We start from the raw sequence: 17,356 nt of genomic DNA on the forward strand, positions 1-17,356 counted from the left end.
GACTGAAGTGGTGTCCTCCTCAATGCCATTGGATGAATCCCGGAACATTTTTCAGTCTGTGCTAGCAAAACAGTCCTGTAGTGGAGCATCCGCGTCATCTGACCACTTCCCTATTGAGCGAGTCACTGGTACTTCCTGATTTAGTTTTTGCTTGTAAGCAGGAATCAGGAGAATAGAATTATGGTCAGATTTGCCAAATGGAGGGCGAGGGAGAGCTTTGTATGCATCTCTGTATGTGGCATAAAGATTGTCCAGGATTTTTTTCTCCTCTGGTTACACGTGACATGCCGGTAAAAATGTGGTAAAATTTGCTTAAAAGTTTGCAACAAACTCATTCTTGCAATTGGATAAGATCTTTTCAGCCAGGCGTATTCTCTGCGCCGGTATGCATTATAGTAGATATCACAGACCTGGTTTCCCAGAGATTTATCCTGAATCATCACTGAATATGCTTTTTTGACCAGCACTAGGCTTAATCTGTGCTTGAGAAATCTGCCCATAATATGTCCCAGTAAGACAATAACACTATAATACAAGCAGGAGTTTCAGAGTAGATAGAATACCATTAGTGTAATTATTAAAGACCTGTCAGTGAGAGGGGTGATGACCAGTCTGTCGGTACAGCCCAGATACTCATTGCAGTAGCTAAACTCCACATCAGTGATCTGGATTATACATCTGTCCTTGTCCTCGATGAAGTAGAAGCGGGATTGCTTCTGCCACTCAAAGTCTAATGTCGATCGGATGTTCATTCGCACCTGAGTGATATTGGGATGTGGATTTAGTCATGGATTACGTTTATATAGTACAACCTGATGGAGACTCATGCAAAGCTTTATCAGATACCTTATGAAATGCCCAATGAATATGCTAGAGGTTATTCATGAAAAATGTGCCCCCTTTCTTACTGAAATATAGCTTGTATAAATGTTGCATTGAAAAAAAAAGATGGCATTCCAATATCTTACTATTGCTGTACTTTTGCTAAAAATACTATAAGGCTTCTAAGAAAGTTAATACATCAACTTGTATGTGGTTGGGGAAAAGTCTGAAACAATGCAAAGGGTATGCTCACCAGGTCGTCGAATATGTCTTTCTGATGCACATGGATGGTTATCAGAGTCTCATACTTGGTGCGTTCATTCCTGGTCAAGTCTCGAGTGGTCATATCAATCAGCTCATTCAGGATATCCCCAAACTTTTGATTGGTAGTTTGCATGACCTGTGCAATCAAGTCAAGAAGTAAGAAGAAAACACAAAATAATTTATTCAACAATGTATCCACAAAATCACATTTTAGAAATAAAGATACTTCTTGTCCAGAGGTGAAGATTCCGGCTCCCGAGTAGTGCAGAGTTCTAAGGCACTGTATCTCAGTGCTAGAGGCGTCACTACAGACCCTGGTTTGATTCCAGGCTGTATTACAACCGGCCGTGATTGGGAGTCCCATAGGGCGGTGCACAATTGGCCCAGCGTCATCCGGGTTCATTGTAAATAAGAATTAGTTCTTAACTGACTTTCCCAGTTAAATAAAGGTAAAAAAAATATAAAAATACAATTCCCTTTCAGGTACAGTATAACCACATTCTACAATATATACTTTACCCAGTATAATAGCACCAATGGAATGGTCCCAAAAGTGGAAGCTCCAAGCAAAATCAAGCACACCTCAACTACTTGCAAGTATCTTACATGTATAGTATTTGAATGCCCAGACTGTTACCTTTTTGTCTCCCTTGCTGAACCCTAGTGCTTCCTCTGCATCCCTGGTCCAGATCATCTGGATGCCCAGCAGACCCACCTGGGCTGGGAACACAGACTGGAACTCCACCAGCTTTAGTCCTGCGTCACTGATGGACATGTGAGCCTGCCGGATAATGCCATGGATGGTCTTCCTCACTCTGTCCAACAAGAGCCCCAGCCAGGCTTCTACATTTCCCTATCAGACACCATCAGAGGACAATGTTCAGTAATGGATCTGCGCCTCATGATTAGTCTACCACTGAACATATAAAATAGATGGATGATCAGGAATCAAAGCAGAATGGCTTTTTATCATGGGAATAAGAAACTTCCATTTTGTATTGAAACGTATCAGAACACCAATGCCAAATGTGAGTCATGCATTGAGGAGCATTGCCTTCAACTCAGCAGTGTGTACAGTAGGTTAAGTGTACCTGAGCCAAAACAGGTTCAGACAAGTCTACTGTCTCTCCTTCCTGGGACTGGAAGCTTAGGATCTGGTCATAGTTCTTATCATGGAAAACCACACAGTTCACATTGTCGAAAAGACTCAGCAGATGAGCCTGTACCCAAAGGAGATGACAAGTTACAGTTTGAGAGAGGTTTCATTTGTGATAACGACAAATGATACAACTACAACCTCACTACATTTCATTGATTTTGATTGATTTCATTTTATGCAGTCAAAAAACATAATGTGGACTGCACAGTTACACATTGAGCTGCCTTACTCAACATCCACGTCATCAGCGCCTGTGGAACAGTGGGTTAACTGCTTTGCTCAGGGCAGAACGAAAGATTTTTACCATGTCAGCTCAGGGATTCGATCCAGCTACCTTTCGGTTATTGGCCCAACGCGCTAACGGCCAGGCTACCTGCTGCCAGGCTACCTGCTGCCACCTTTTCAACAAGTCAGTTAGTTACATTTCTGCCCTGCTAGAGCTGCCCTGATCTACTGTAAGGGATGTTATTGTGAAGAGAGAATGTCTAGGAGCAACAACAGCTCAGCCGCGAAGTGGTATGAGACCACTGAGTGCTGAAGTGTGTACAAATCATCTGTCCTCAGTTGCAACACTCATTACCGAGTTCCAAACTGCCTCCAGAAGCAACGTCAACACAATAACTGTTTGTCGAAAGCTTCATGAAATGGGTTTCCATGTCCGAGCATCTTATAACCTGAAAACTTGCCATACTGAGCAATTGTGTCTAAAATGGGAGGGAGGGATTTGCCACCATTGGACTCTGGAGCAGTGGAAACACATTCTCTGGAGTGATTAATCACGCTTCACCATCTGGCAGCCCGACGGACAAATCTGGGTTTGACAGATGCCAGGAGAACGCTACCTGCCCCAATGCATAGTGCCAACTGTAAAGTTTGATGGAGGAGGAATAATGGTCTGGGGCTGTTTTTCATGAATCTGGCTAGGCCCCTTAGCTCCAGTGAAGTGAAATCATAACGCTACATATAACACTGCATACTGCATATAATGACATTCTAGACGATTCTGTGCTTCTAACTTTGCGGCAACAGTTTGGGGAAGGCCCTTTCCTGTTTCAGCATGATAATGCCCCCGTGCACAAAGTGAGGTCCATACAGAAATGGTTTGTCAAGATCGGTGTGGAAGAAATTGTCTGGCCTGCACAGAGCCTTGACCTCAACTCCATCGAACATCTTTGAGACTAATTGGAACGCCGACTGCGAGCAAGGCCTAATCACCCAAAATCAGTGCCCGACCACACTAATGCTATTGTGGATTAATGGTAGCAAGTCCCTGCAGCAATGTTCCAACATCTAGTGGAAAGCCTTCCCAGAAGAGTGGAGGCTGTTATAGCAGCAAAGGGGAGACCAACTCCATATTAATGGCCATGATTTTGGATTGAGCTGTTCAATGAGCAGCTGTCCCATACTTTTGGCAGTATCAATGTATCTTGGCCAAACCAGACATGGAGAAACAGTACAGTAGAAGAAAATGTTGCCCTAACGTAACCCAGCCATAGAATGTTTTTAGTTTGTCCAGTCCAGTCCAGTACCTGTATGGTGTGGGAGTCTGAGGCCTGTCCCAGGATCTCCAGTAGAGCAGGGTCAGAGACAAAGAAGAACCGAGGGAACACAAGCCTCTTCTTCTCCAGGTACCCGCTCAGGGACTTCTGACACACCTCCAGCTGCTCCAGAAGATGGGGCAACAGCTGGCTGAGGGTCTCGTCCCCCACACAGCACTGCACCACACCTGTCACCTCGTGGGCACGCTGCATGATCTTCTGCCAGGACTTGTCGATGTTCTGGAACCTCTTGGCTTCCTATATGGGACAGATTTAGTGGCCATATCCTTACTTGAATAGCCTGGAATCTACACTAAGTTCCAATTGAATCTACATTCAAGTGAAACAATAGTGAATCAACAGGTAAACCGAGCATGGTTCAGCTTGTTCTGACCTGGGGCAGCTGCTTAGCGATATCCCCTCCGACAAATACGGCCTCCAGGTAGATCCACAGGTTCTGAACCGTCAACCATTTCTCTATGACCTCAGTGGTGTTAGACAGCTTCAGCACCCACTGCTGGATGGAAGGCTTGAATGGGGCATTATACCTGGAAAAGTATAATTTCACACATGTACAGTGGGTATTAATACACGTGTGAATTGGAAATTGTTTTTTTTGTTGCATATCCCACTCTCCCCGAGACACCCTTGGAGAGTGGTGTCACAGCCAGAGTCTGCCATTATCAACAGTGACCTTGACACAATTAGGGTTAAATGCCTTGCTCAAGGGCACAGATAGATTTTTCACCTTGTCGGGTCAGGGATTCAAAATAGCGACCTTTCGCTTACTGGCCCAATTCTCAAACCGCTACGCTACCTGCATCTCAACTTCTAGACTACCTGCATCTCAACTTCTAGACTACCTGCATCTCAACTTCTAGACTACCTGCATCTCAACTTCTAGACTACCTGCATCTCAACTTCTAGACTACCTGCATCTCAACTTCTAGACTACCTGCATCTCAACTTCTAGACTACCTGCATCTCAACTTCTAGACTACCTGCATCTCAACTTCTAGACTACCTGCATCTCAACTTCTAGACTACCTGCATCTCAACTTCTAGACTACCTGCATCTCAACTTCTAGACTACCTGCATCTCAACTTCTAGGCTACCTGCATCTCAACTTCTAGACTACCTGCATCTCAACTTCTAGACTACCTGCATCTCAACTTCTAGACTACCTGCATCTCAACTTCTAGGCTACCTGCATCTCAACTTCTAGACTACCTGCATCTCAACTTCTAGACTACCTGCATCTCAACTTCTAGACTACCTGCATCTCAACTTCTAGACTACCTGCATCTCAACTTCTAGACTACCTGCATCTCAACTTCTAGACTACCTGCATCTCAACTTCTAGGCTACCTGCATCTCAACTTCTAGACTACCTGCATCTCAACTTCTAGACTACCTGCATCTCAACTTCTAGACTACCTGCATCTCAACTTCTAGACTACCTGCCGCCACCGACAACTGTCTGTACGGTCACCTAGAAGAGATACAGTAAACATTGAATTCAATTCTGAATTCATGTCTGATTACTAATATTGTGGTACCTGGGTTCGAAATCCAGTCGATCAAATCAGACATGAGGATGTGGTGGTACCTACCGGTTGCTCATGAGCGAGGCCAGCACCATCAGACTGTCCTCCATGAGGGCCACCTTCTCTGCAGTGTCAGTACCCTTCAGTAGCAGTTCCCCCCGGTTCCTGAAGGGGGCAAAGGTGAGCGTGTGGCTGCTCCACTCTGCCACTACGTCTTTCAGTTTGGCCTCAATGTCCCTCTCCTTCACGGCGCTGATGCACACATCCTGTCCAGATAAACACATTTTATTTTACAAGTATATTGTTTGCCCATTTTGGTGAGCGGATTTGGTGACATAGTACCTCAATATCCTCTTTGTATTTGAGCAGTGGTGCCTCCATGATGTTTCTGAGGGCAAAGCTCTCCGACTCCACCTCGAAGATGTGTCCTGTGAGGTCACTCAGGCGGCTCCAATGCCTGGACATCATCGCCTGAAAGGGAGAGGGGATTGAAAGGGACAAACGTCAGGAAAAGCAATATGAGTTGTAGATGATTAAATTAAAGGTATTGTTTCACCTTGTTAGCCATCATGTAAAGTAGGGGGCACGTCTCGTTGAAGTCATCGATTGTCTTCTTCAGGTCACTAAAAGCTTGCCACTCCTTCAACGCCTTGGGAAGTTTCCGGATTCTTATGGAAAGTGGAAAAATAGAGTAATCACAATGTTCACAAGGATTAGTCAGCAACTCAATTTGAACTTGTCTATCGTTTAGATTATTTTCCAATACAGCATATTGACATGTATATATCACAGTCCATGGAATTCTACCTGTTCTGGAAATCCTGCAGTTCATTGTTGATCTTGTCTATGTTTAGGTCAGCCCATTGGATATCATAGTAACTAGTCACACTTTCAGTGACAGAGTTGTAGAGCGTGTAAAGTTTTGACAAAAGACCCAGCTCTCTTTTAATTCTCTGAAGATCGGGATATTCTGTTAATGAGAGATATTAGCCATATTAGCCTAGTCCTGAATCTCCATTGAAAGTGTTTTGAAGTCCAAGGATATGCAAAATATGAGTCCAGGAAACAGTGTATTTCATTGTGGATATAAATGTGAGAATAGTCACCGTTAACTGAGAGGCCGAATAGCTCCTCCCCTCCAGAGTAGGTAACATATTTTCTCCACAGCTCATTGAACTGGGCCTGGAAGCTCTGCAGTCTGTCGCTGGCTTCATCTGGGGTCAACCCCTCCACTCCAGGGCCACTTGATGAACAAAAAGCATGTGGATTACAGGAATCTATCAACTATTGAGCAAAATGTCTGAATGAAAAATATAACTGTATTCTACCTTTTGTCATAATCTGAGTAGTATGTCTGGACAGAGTTCTGGAAGGTCTCTACCCCTGACAGTAGGTCTGCCTTCATGGCAGGTTGAATCTTCACCAGGGTGTTTTGGGTTTCCATCACCTTTTGATGGACATTGTTTTGGTTTCAGATACAGAGCACAGCTCAAACAGAGATGGAAGAGGAAGTGAGACATCTCACTTGCTCCTTTTTTCTGATTAATTTACAGTTAATGAACTAAGCCGACCAGATCAAGCTGCTAAAGCATTGGTGCCTATGGGAGGCCAGCCCTTAAAGGTCCAATGCAGCTGTTTATATCTCAATATCAAATCTTCTAGCTCAGTTGGTAACAATGAAGTGGGTTTGATTACCGTAGAATGTATACATGACTGATTGTTTTCAATGGCATATATTATTATTATTATTATTAAATCATTTCTGGTAACAATGAAATACCTTACTGTGATTTTTTTTCAATGAAAATGGTCAAGAGAGGTTTGGAACTCTTTATTTTTACTAATTTATTGACTGGTCACCAGACAGGCCAAAAATCCATCCCACTAAAAGAGGTGGGCATTTCAGGCGATCTTTTCAAACAGCTCTCTCACTAAAACGGCATTATCATAATTCTCACAATTCCACAGTATTATTCCAACCGCATGTTGTGTAAATATACATATAAAACACAGGAAAATCGTGTTTTTGAATGCACTGGGCCTTAAAGCAGACAGGAACCGTGACATAAATATAAATGGTAAACGGTCTTCATTTATCCACCATCTTTGACTCTTGAGAGAGAGCAAGAAGGGCATGTTGGTCACATACTTAGTGGTTTGCTGCCCTCTACTGCCACATGTACAGAATATATGTCTTGGTTGGCTGCAACAACCACCACAGTCGATGTGACGTGAGTCTTAAACTTAATCAAATTCCAAATTCCTGTTCTTATATTTTGCCTCAGTGGGTTACAAGGTGATTGACAAGTCATGCAGAGCTCAAGAGAATGTTTGGCATCAGAAACTCCACACAGGACAAGTGAATAGAGGAACAATAAAATGTCAGGTGAGAAAATGTGACTTGAAATACATGACATTTTCCACCCACCATTGCATTGAGGTTCCTCCAGGCGTACGTCAGCCCGTCCACCTTCTCTGCGTTCCCGTCGCTGAAGATCAACTCGTGGCGGTTGAGCAGGGCGAACGACTCCTCCACGGGGCCGATGGTGGCGTCTATCCGGATCTCTGCCTCTCTGACCTCTCGGAGAGAGGCCATGGCTCCCCTAACGTCCTCCAGGTCTTCGACAGGCCTCTGGAGCCTCTTGGTCAGGCCGTCCACAAAGGAGTAGATGTCGGCCATGTCGGCTGAGGCCTGGCTGTTCAGCGCAGCTCCAAAGGCCCGTTTCCAGGCACGGCACTCCTGGGTCAGGGAGAGCTTAAGGTGTTCTGTGTGGAACAGGACTGAGCCCACAGTGCAGGAGGCTGGCAAACTGTCAATCTGAGCTTCCATTTTCTGCATGAGGTGAGCAAGTAACACATCAAACAGATCAAAATCTAATGACAATCATCCAATATGTAAAACAATGAGTGAATGTCACTAACAGAGTAGGAGGAAATCTGAGTGCTGAACGCTGGGAGGGATGGACTGGTCTCCAGGAAGGTTTTCACTTCTTCCTCTGGGTCCTGGGGAGAACAATACGAGTCATTTTATATAGATCCGAATGGTCAAATATGATCAAATCACATCAAATCATTGTATACAGTACATCAATTCATCGACATAGTGTCTTTCTCTCTTTCATTCTTGGCTTAGTACATCCTGGCTCTGGTAAAACTTGAATACTAATGGATCATTCAAAGATGATGCCACCAGCATTCTTTTATGTATTGCTAACATTTCCAGCCAAGCAGACCTGATTCCACAGGGTGGAGAAGTGATGGAACTCCTGCAGTACATCCCCGGCCTCGGTCCTGAGGGAGGACACGATGGAACCCAGCTGGATGACGGCCTTGGTGACGTCCTTGTGCTCGGCCAGCTGCCGGTCCAGGGGCTTGAGGACCAGCTGTTTGGTCAGGGGGCCGTCGTCCCCAGCGTCCCTGACTGCAGCCTGCTCTGCCTGGGGAGGGGCACAGGGAAAGACCCCAATTTGGATCACTTCTTACATTCAATTTCTAAACAATATTTAAGGTAGGAATAATTATAAGAAAAAACATGATAGTAATACCATTCAGGAATCTTTAGTTTATTAATTTGATTTATTTATTCCACCTTTATTTAACCAGATAAGTCAATTGAGAACCAATTCTCATTTACAATATGACCTGGCCAACAGTGAACAGGACAACACACAATACCACTAAAAATAAATAAAACACACTATATGGAGAAAAGGTACAAATTCATCAAATATAGAACAATAAGAAATATTCACAGTGGATTAGAGCAGAAAAGTCCAAGGCAACACAGCAGACGTAATAAGCAGCAGATACATCGACCAGATAGCAAGCCTACCTGAAGCTGCTTGTGATGTAGATGGGAAAATGTCCATAGTGGGATGTCTGTAGCCATAGACAGCACAATGCTCACAACTTTGTTGACAGTACTCTGTGAGACACAAGCAAGGGACAAAGACAGAGGACAATGCCACCATACTATGTGATTTATCAGTGGAAAATAATTGAATATTGAAGAGATAGCAATAAACACACTAATGTGTATATTCATAACATAAAATAGACTTAAATATATATATTTTCCATTAATCTTTTCTATCCAATTTGCCAATAAACTTTGACTTTGGACTATTTCTTTAAATGTGTCAAGGAGTACCTGGATGTCCTCTAGACTGGGCTTGAGGACGATGTTCGGAATGGCCAGCTGAATAGAGGCCTCGAAGAGAGGAACCTGGACCTGTGGTCGACTCAGGTACGAGGACGACTGGTACTTGGAACTCGCCACATGAAGCCTTCGCCTCAGAGAATCAAGGGATGACCTTGTAGCTATGAAAATGTAAATGATTATAGGAAAACATACGTCAGTTTGGTACTCAGTCAAAAGCAACTAACTATTATTGCCAATGTGTATTGTTTTCATTGAATTATTGCATTTGAATTAATGTCTTGGTTTGATTAAAACAGAGTTGATCCCAACCCCGATGTCCTCACATAGGTAAAAGAACAATTGTAAATCTCACCTTTGACCAGGGCCTCTGTGTTCCTCTGGCACAGCTGAGCCATCAAGTTGTAAAAGCAACAGGCTAGACACAACTGGCAGCGTGTCTTCTGTTTCGCATCCGGGTGCAGACACTGGAGAGACCCCTGAATCAAAGAACATTGAGGCGTTACACAAAGGCTCTATCATTGTTGACAGGTGTAGTTGTGCATTTACTGCTAATGTAACAGAGGTGGTTTCTTGAACCACACTTGTGTGAAAAGTAACTTTGTCCTGAGACCTGAAAACTTGCGCTGTTCCCCGAGTCAGTCACACTAACCCACCTTTAGGTTGACTACTTCTGCTGGCGTCATCCTCTTTTTCAGCTCGTCAGTCATCTCGTACATAGACATTTCCACTTGTTTACTTTGGCTGCAGTGAAATCAAGATAAACAGCTGAAGTGAAACTGAGCAAACGTTTCAAACAATGATACCCTGATGATTTGATCAATGATGCGGTTCTTGGTAATGGTAATAGAGAGACGATTACTCTGAAAACACCAATCCTTTATTTTCCTTTGTCTGTTGGTCACTTTTTGCAAGTCCATATCAAACCATGTAATGACACTAAGATTTCACATATTGGACTAACCAAACATAGGCATAATTGTCCCAACTGTGCCATAATAATTTAGCACTGTATAATTTGGGTTTGATGCCCAGGACCACCCATACGTAGAATGTATGCACACATGACTGTAAGTTGCTTTGGATGCTCTAAATGGCATATATTATTGACCTTTCTGTATAATTTGTAGAGCCAGTCAACACTCACATGCTCAGTGCCTTCCCAGCAGACCTCACAGTATCCTCAGCTTGGCTATGAAAGTTTTGGGATGAAACGGGCATATCCTCGGGCAGCACCAGCAGGGCAGTGGACGACATGGCCTGTAGGATTCTCTCGATGCGACACTCCAGTGTATCCATGGCAACCTTTGCAACTTGCTCCAGTTCTTGCAGTACTCCATATACATTCTCTATGACTACAAGAAAAGGACAGTCTGTTTGGTTAAGTCTGAATATTACTGAAAGAACACAATCCCAGATTCAATGCTTAAATCCAGCCCCCTGCAGTAACACACCTGATTCAGATATTTAACCCAAACATAATCCTCCTTATGGGTTATGATTAGCTGAATCAGGTGTATTACCACAGGGTTGGAACTAACGCCTGCACACATAGTGTACAACCGTCTCCAGGACTGGAATAGGAGAACCCTGTCGAATTTTACCAGTAAACTACAGTAAACTACTCTCACATCTGTCAGTGTTGAGTGATGTCCAGGAGAGAGTAGTGAGCCCTGGGGAGAGAGAGTTCTCCACGTGTCTGATGAAGGGCTGCATCAGGGGGAAGAGGATGGGAGGGATCCTGGATAAGACTGCTTCAAAGTCCTGCAGCATTTCCTGTAGCCTGGGACAAAGGGATTTCACTATTAAAACATCCTCTATGATACCATGTGCATTTTTGCTTCAACTGTTGTAAAAAATAGACATGTATTGTACATTAGACCCATAGTCAACACCTGGTCACCAAACCTGGTCCTGGGAGACACAGGGTGTTTTGGTTTAGTTCAACACTTTACTGATTACTGAAACACTTGATTCAATCAATAATATCTCACCTGTTTTGCTGGGCCTTCAGCTCGACTTCTTTGGCACACATATTCAGGATCACAGTTGGGACTGCGATGCCAAGCTTATGCATGCACTTAGCCTCATGCAGAACCTCCAGGACCAAGGAGTCAAGATTAACATATATCTTCTGGGCAAGCAAGAATCACAATATTGAAGGGTGAGTTAACAGAGTGAAATCGGAGAGTGTAGGCCTAGCGGTTAAGAGCGTTGGGCCAATAACGGAAAGGTTGCAGGTTCGAATCCACGAGCCAACTATGTGAAAAATCTGCAGATGTGTCCTTGAGCAAGGCACTTAACCCTAATTGCTCCTGTAAGTCGCTAAGAATAAGAGCGTCTGCTAAATGACAAAAATGTTAATGTAAATCTCAAATTTGCACAACACACACTTATATAATGTTAACATTATGAAAAATAATGCAAGGTGTTGCTTAGTTCTATAGCTTTGGCCTCTAAGGAAAAGGCCATTATCTGAATATAATGTCGACATTAGCGGCACTTTGGAATGGGCATAACCTTTGTTTCTGGGTCTCTGATGAGCAGCGATGCATTCAGGCCGTGACGGCCCATCTCCACGGCTTGGCTCCAGCCTCTGTGGTACAGGAGCTCGAACTCAAGGAGAACGGCGGCCATCTTGTTATAGCTTCTGATCACCTTCCTCATCTCAGGGGTCTGCCAGACAAAAAGAGAAGCATGAGTCTCTGTAACAATATCTACACTAGCATACTGCTCAGAATGAAGCAATGTACTGGGCATGCATTCTAAATATAATGAGAGTATAAATGAAACCATATTTTTCTTTGGGGACCATACAAATTAGGTACTGTAGATATCACATTTCACATTTCATATCACATCTACCTCATTTAGGGTTACATATCAAACAAAACAATTGAGGAAATGTTGTTGAAATTGTAAAAGACTACCTTTAGAATGTCCATTTTGTTTTTCAGGATAGACATAGGTAACTCAATCTTTCGGAATAGTTGCCGCGACCACATAATCTTCCCTGCAACCTGCCAGAGAGAGAAGCGTTTTAAAACCTATGAAGACCAAAAAGCCTCTTGACATTCTGTATGTGCTGTCCATGTTCTTCACACTGTATGTTTAGTATGCCTTACATTTATGAAAAGGGACAAATGCATTATATCAGGGCTCTCCAACCCTATTCCTGAAGAGCTACCCTCCTGTAGGTTTTCACTCCAACCCTGTTCCTGAAGAGCTACCCTCCTGTAGGTTTTCACTCCAACCCTGTTCCTGAAGAGCTACCCTCCTGTAGGTTTTCACTCCAACCCTGTTCCTGAAGAGCTACCCTCCAGTAGGTTTTCACTCCAACCCTGTTCCTGAAGAGCTACCCTCCTGTAGGTTTTCACTCCAACCCTGTTCCTGAAGAGCTACCCTCCTGTAGGTTTTCACTCCAACCCTGTTCCTGAAGAGCTACCCTCCTGTAGGTTTTCACTCCAACCCTGTTCCTGAAGAAGACCCTGCTGAAGAGCTACCCTCCTGTAGGTTTTCACTCCAACCCTGTTCCTGAAGAACTACCCCCTGTAGGTTTTCACTCCAACCCTGTTCCTGAAGAGCTACCCTCCTGTAGGTTTTCACTCCAACCCTGTTCCTGAAGAACTACCCCCTGTAGGTTTTCACTCCAACCCTGTTCCTGAAGAGCTACCCTCCTGTAGGTTTTTCCAACCCTGTTCCTGAAGAGCTACCCTCCTGTAGGTTTCACTCCAACCCTGTTCCTGAAGAACTACCCCCTGTTTTCACTCCAACCCTGTTCCTGAAGAGCTACCCTCCTGTAGGTTTCACTCCAACCCTGTTCCTGAAGAACTACCCCCTGTAGGTTTTTCACTCCAACCCTGTTCCTGAAGAGCTACCCTCCTGTAGGTTTTCACTCCAACCCGGGTTGTTTCTAACCGGATTCATCTCATCAACCAGCTAATTATTATAATCAGATGTGAAAAATATACTGGACGGTTGCTCTCCAGGAACAGGGTTGTAGAGCCCTGCTTTAGATCCTCTTTCATACAGGCGTTGACATTAACACCATAGTCACCCCACATCAAATTTAACTGAGGAAGTGCTGCATAGCTCTGTGGCCAGCCAGCAAATGTGTGAAATGTGACTGAGTACATTATACTATAACAAAACAGTGAATGTGTAAGTTGAATGCTGGAACAAAAACACATAATTCATCATGCTTTTATCATGAAATGCTACCAATTTGCTATGTGCAGCACATTTACGAAAAGTTGGACTACATGGACTCACAGGAGGCATGTTTCGCGGAATGGGAGGGTTGTCCTTCTGCTTTTGATAGAGCTTCCTGACAAGCTCCAGGTCTCGGCTATAGCGCTGCAGTACTGCCATGTATTTGTCTGTGAGGTCCAGCTGCTTACCGACGCCATTCTCAAACTTGGAGAGGAGGTCAAGCATTCGCTCAGTCTAATGGTAGAGAAAGAATTCAGCGAGGTGAAAGGCGACGAATCATCATAGAAACATGCTTTATAATTCGAGATTAGTTGGTACCCTTAGATGTCATAGAGACTTTTGGATCAGTGAGAACTCACGGTTAGTGACTGCTCAAACCAGGCCACTAGCAATGACTGGAGAGACTGGAAGAGTCCTTGGATCTGGAACTTGAACTCTGTGTAGTCACTGTCAAACTGAGCAAAGAGCAGGATCTGTAGCACTCATACAATTCAGAGGCAATTCAATACAACGCTTTTGATCAACTTAAAACCCTCAGAGAAACCATTATATTACAATTTCATGGAGTTATGGCAGTTGTAATAGCCAGATTATCGTCTGTTTTTACAACCAGCACTTCATCATACATTTGATATTAAGGACTCAATCATGGACACTCTCACTCTGTTTTCTGACTGGCTGCTTGCGCTGCTATTATTTGTTGCCTCTATCTGTCCATTTGGCTATTCAGTAGTGCTATGCTACTTGTATTGTGGTCTGACACTTTGTTGTTTTCTCTTGTTCTGTTGTCTGCCCTTAACATTGTTTGTGCCATGGTGCTTGTTGCCACAGGACTCTCTTCATGTCGTGCGGCGATGCCTTTCTTGTCGTGATGTGCTTTGCTTCCACTGTCTGTCTGGTGATGTACAGTATCTGTACTGTTGCCAAGTGTCTTCCGTCTGTGTTTTATTTGTATCCCCACCCCCTGCCCCACAGGAGGCTTTATGTCTCTTGCCAGGCAATCATTGTAAATGCAATGTTTTTCTTAATTGACCTGCCTTGTAAAATATAGGTAAAATATATAAATAAAATAGCACCTCCAACTTGCGGTGGTCAAGCACATTGTAGGTCTTGGACTTGGTGGTGGTCACAATGGTCTGATAGCGAACAAAGATCTTCTCGATCCCCTCCACTTTCATGTGTTGCAGAGATGCGAGGTCCTCCAAAATGGAGGCCATGTCTGCAATCTTCTCCAGTCGCTTGCAGAATGTGTCGAATTTGCCGAAGATGTAATTCTCACTGCAGTGACACAGATGAAGTGTTTATTTGAGGTGCACTCAATTCGTTTTTGAACTATTTTATTGGTTTAAAAAAAACAGTTTTTTACATGTAACCGAGAATAGGAAAAGAAAAGCATAGGTAATTGACCCGGGTCTAATTTCTCCAGCTCGTCTACTTTTTTGTTTTGTTTACCTGAACTCAAACTGCTTGTCGTTGGGGTTGTCCCGAAGCTTCTCTCGCACCCTCTGGAAGCACAGCTGATACTCCTGGTTGAGCTGTGTGCATTCTCTGATCCTCCTCAACATCTCATTTCTGAGAGGAGACATGACATAGACCTCCTTCAGTAACACGGTTCCATATGCTAACAAATAAGGCATAGAAATCCTTCCAGAGTGTGAATAATATAATTATACTATAATATTTATTTCGCAATAGTTGCTTGGCACAGTCATAGGTTTACTTTACTTAAGAACAATTTTAAACATAACCTCACATGCATCACCATAATTGTTGATTAGTTGGAAGCTAAAATGTAAAATTAACTGCTTTCATTTGAATGTCCTTGTCACGCCTTGGTCATTGTATTTTGTGTTTTCGTTATATATTTGGTCAGGCCAGGGTGTGACATGGGTTTATGTTGTTGTATTTCGTATTGGGTTTTTTGTATTATTGGGATTGCGGCTGAGTAGGGGTGTTGTATGGGCTTGGCTGCCTGAGGCGGAGCGGGGTGACGTGAGAGAACTTGGGAAGGTTGAACACCAGACGGGCTGCGGCGTTCTGGATGAGTTGTAGGGGTTTAATGGCACAGGCAGGGAGCCCAGCCAACAGCGAGTTGCAGTAATCCAGACGGGAGATGACAAGTGCTTGGATTAGGACCTGTGCCGCTTCCTGTGTGAGGCAGGGTCGTACTCTGCGGATGTTGTAGAGCATGAACCTACAGGAACGGGCCACCGCCTTGATGTTAGTTGAGAACGACAGGGTGTTGTCCAGGATCACGCCAAGGTTCTTAGCGCTCTGGGAGGAGGACACAATGGAGTTGTCAACCGTGATGGCGAGATCATGGAACGGGCAGTCCTTCCCCGGGAGGAAGAGCAGCTCCGTCTTGCCACTCCGTCTTGCCGAGGTTCACCTGACTCATCCATCCGTCAATCAGAGTCAGGTGATTCTCGTTGTCTCTGATTGGGAACCGTATTTAGGTAGCCCGGTTTCGCTTTGTATTTTGTGGGTGATTGTTCCTGTCTCTGTGTAGTTTCACCAGATAGGCTGTAATAGGTTTCACGTTCCGTTTGTTGTTTTGTATTTTGTATCGTTATTTCATGTGTCGCTTGTCATTAAAGTCATGAGTAACCACTACGCTGCATTTCGGTCCGACTCTCTTTCTACAAACGAAGAACGCCGTTACAGTCCTCTAGAATAGACAAATGTACTTATGAATGAAGCAAAATTTTTCAGAGTAGATTTGTCCTGAAATATGAGCATAGTAGTGCAGTTTAGAGTCTGAGTTGGAAAGCAGGGCCACTTTCTGCAATAAGTTATTGGGTGACATATAATATTGCTTGCATACCATGACTGTGCTGAAAAATTGCCTGCATCCCTACTTCAATGGCAGAGGCTTACTTACTTTACGGAAATAGGTCGAAATGGTTTTATAGCTGCAGTTTGTTAGATTGCAAAATAAATCTATATTTTTTATTCAGGGTTTAATTTGTCACACATGGAGATTGATTAATATGAGGTATATTTATGTGTATAATGTGGTATAATTATGGCATACAGTATATATACAGTGGCAAGAAAAAGTATGTGAACCCTTTGGAATTTCCTGGATTTCTGCATAAATTGGTCATCAAATTTGATCTGATCTTCATCTAAGTCACAACAATAGACAAACACTGTGTGCTTAAACTAATAATACACCAATTATTGTATTTTTCTTGTCTATATTGAATACATAATTTAAACTTGCACAGTGTAGGTTGGAAAAAGTATGTGAACCCCTAGGCTAATGACTTCTCCAAAAACTAATTGGAGTCAGGAGTCAGCTAACCTCAAGTCCAATCAATGAGACGAGATTGGAGATGTTGGTTAGAGCTGCCTTGCCCTAAAAAAAAACACTCACAAAATGTGAGTTTGCTATTCACAAGGAGCATTGCCTGATGTGAACCATCCCTGGAAGAAAAGAGATCTCAAAATACCTAAGATTAAGAATGGTTGACTTGCATAAAGCAGGAAATGGTTACAAAAGTATCTCTAAAAGCGTTGATGTTGATTAGTCTACCGTAAGGCAAATTGTCTATAAATGGTTCAGCCCTGTTGCTACTCTCCCTAGGAGTGGCTGTCTTGCAAAGATGACTGCAAGAACACAGCGCAGAATACTCAATGAGGATAAGAAGA

The 17,356-nt window shown here is 43.5% G+C and overlaps 1 protein-coding gene across 1 annotated transcript in view; it reads right to left on the reverse strand.

Moving 5' to 3' along the window:
• Positions 1-17,356, reverse strand: part of LOC127925425 (dynein axonemal heavy chain 5-like) — a gene marked incomplete at its 3' end in the record, with an annotated part of 42,836 nt that overhangs the window by 20,006 nt on the left and 5,474 nt on the right. Inside the window, 28 exon segments of the mRNA XM_052510291.1 lie at positions 586-758; positions 1,076-1,222; positions 1,724-1,939; positions 2,178-2,306; positions 3,775-4,041; positions 4,178-4,331; positions 5,398-5,597; positions 5,674-5,802; positions 5,888-5,999; positions 6,139-6,301; positions 6,438-6,574; positions 6,660-6,778; positions 7,760-8,164; positions 8,254-8,334; positions 8,565-8,768; positions 9,164-9,256; positions 9,482-9,651; positions 9,846-9,969; positions 10,147-10,234; positions 10,638-10,845; positions 11,122-11,273; positions 11,485-11,624; positions 12,011-12,166; positions 12,421-12,510; positions 13,763-13,936; positions 14,062-14,157; positions 14,779-14,980; positions 15,155-15,274. Coding sequence (XP_052366251.1) covers positions 586-758; positions 1,076-1,222; positions 1,724-1,939; positions 2,178-2,306; positions 3,775-4,041; positions 4,178-4,331; positions 5,398-5,597; positions 5,674-5,802; positions 5,888-5,999; positions 6,139-6,301; positions 6,438-6,574; positions 6,660-6,778; positions 7,760-8,164; positions 8,254-8,334; positions 8,565-8,768; positions 9,164-9,256; positions 9,482-9,651; positions 9,846-9,969; positions 10,147-10,234; positions 10,638-10,845; positions 11,122-11,273; positions 11,485-11,624; positions 12,011-12,166; positions 12,421-12,510; positions 13,763-13,936; positions 14,062-14,157; positions 14,779-14,980; positions 15,155-15,274 — 4,449 coding nt within the window.

The sequence above is a fragment of the Oncorhynchus keta genome, unplaced genomic scaffold (assembly GCF_023373465.1).
Source record: "Oncorhynchus keta strain PuntledgeMale-10-30-2019 unplaced genomic scaffold, Oket_V2 Un_contig_5556_pilon_pilon, whole genome shotgun sequence".
Classification (NCBI taxonomy): Eukaryota; Metazoa; Chordata; class Actinopteri; order Salmoniformes; family Salmonidae; genus Oncorhynchus; species Oncorhynchus keta.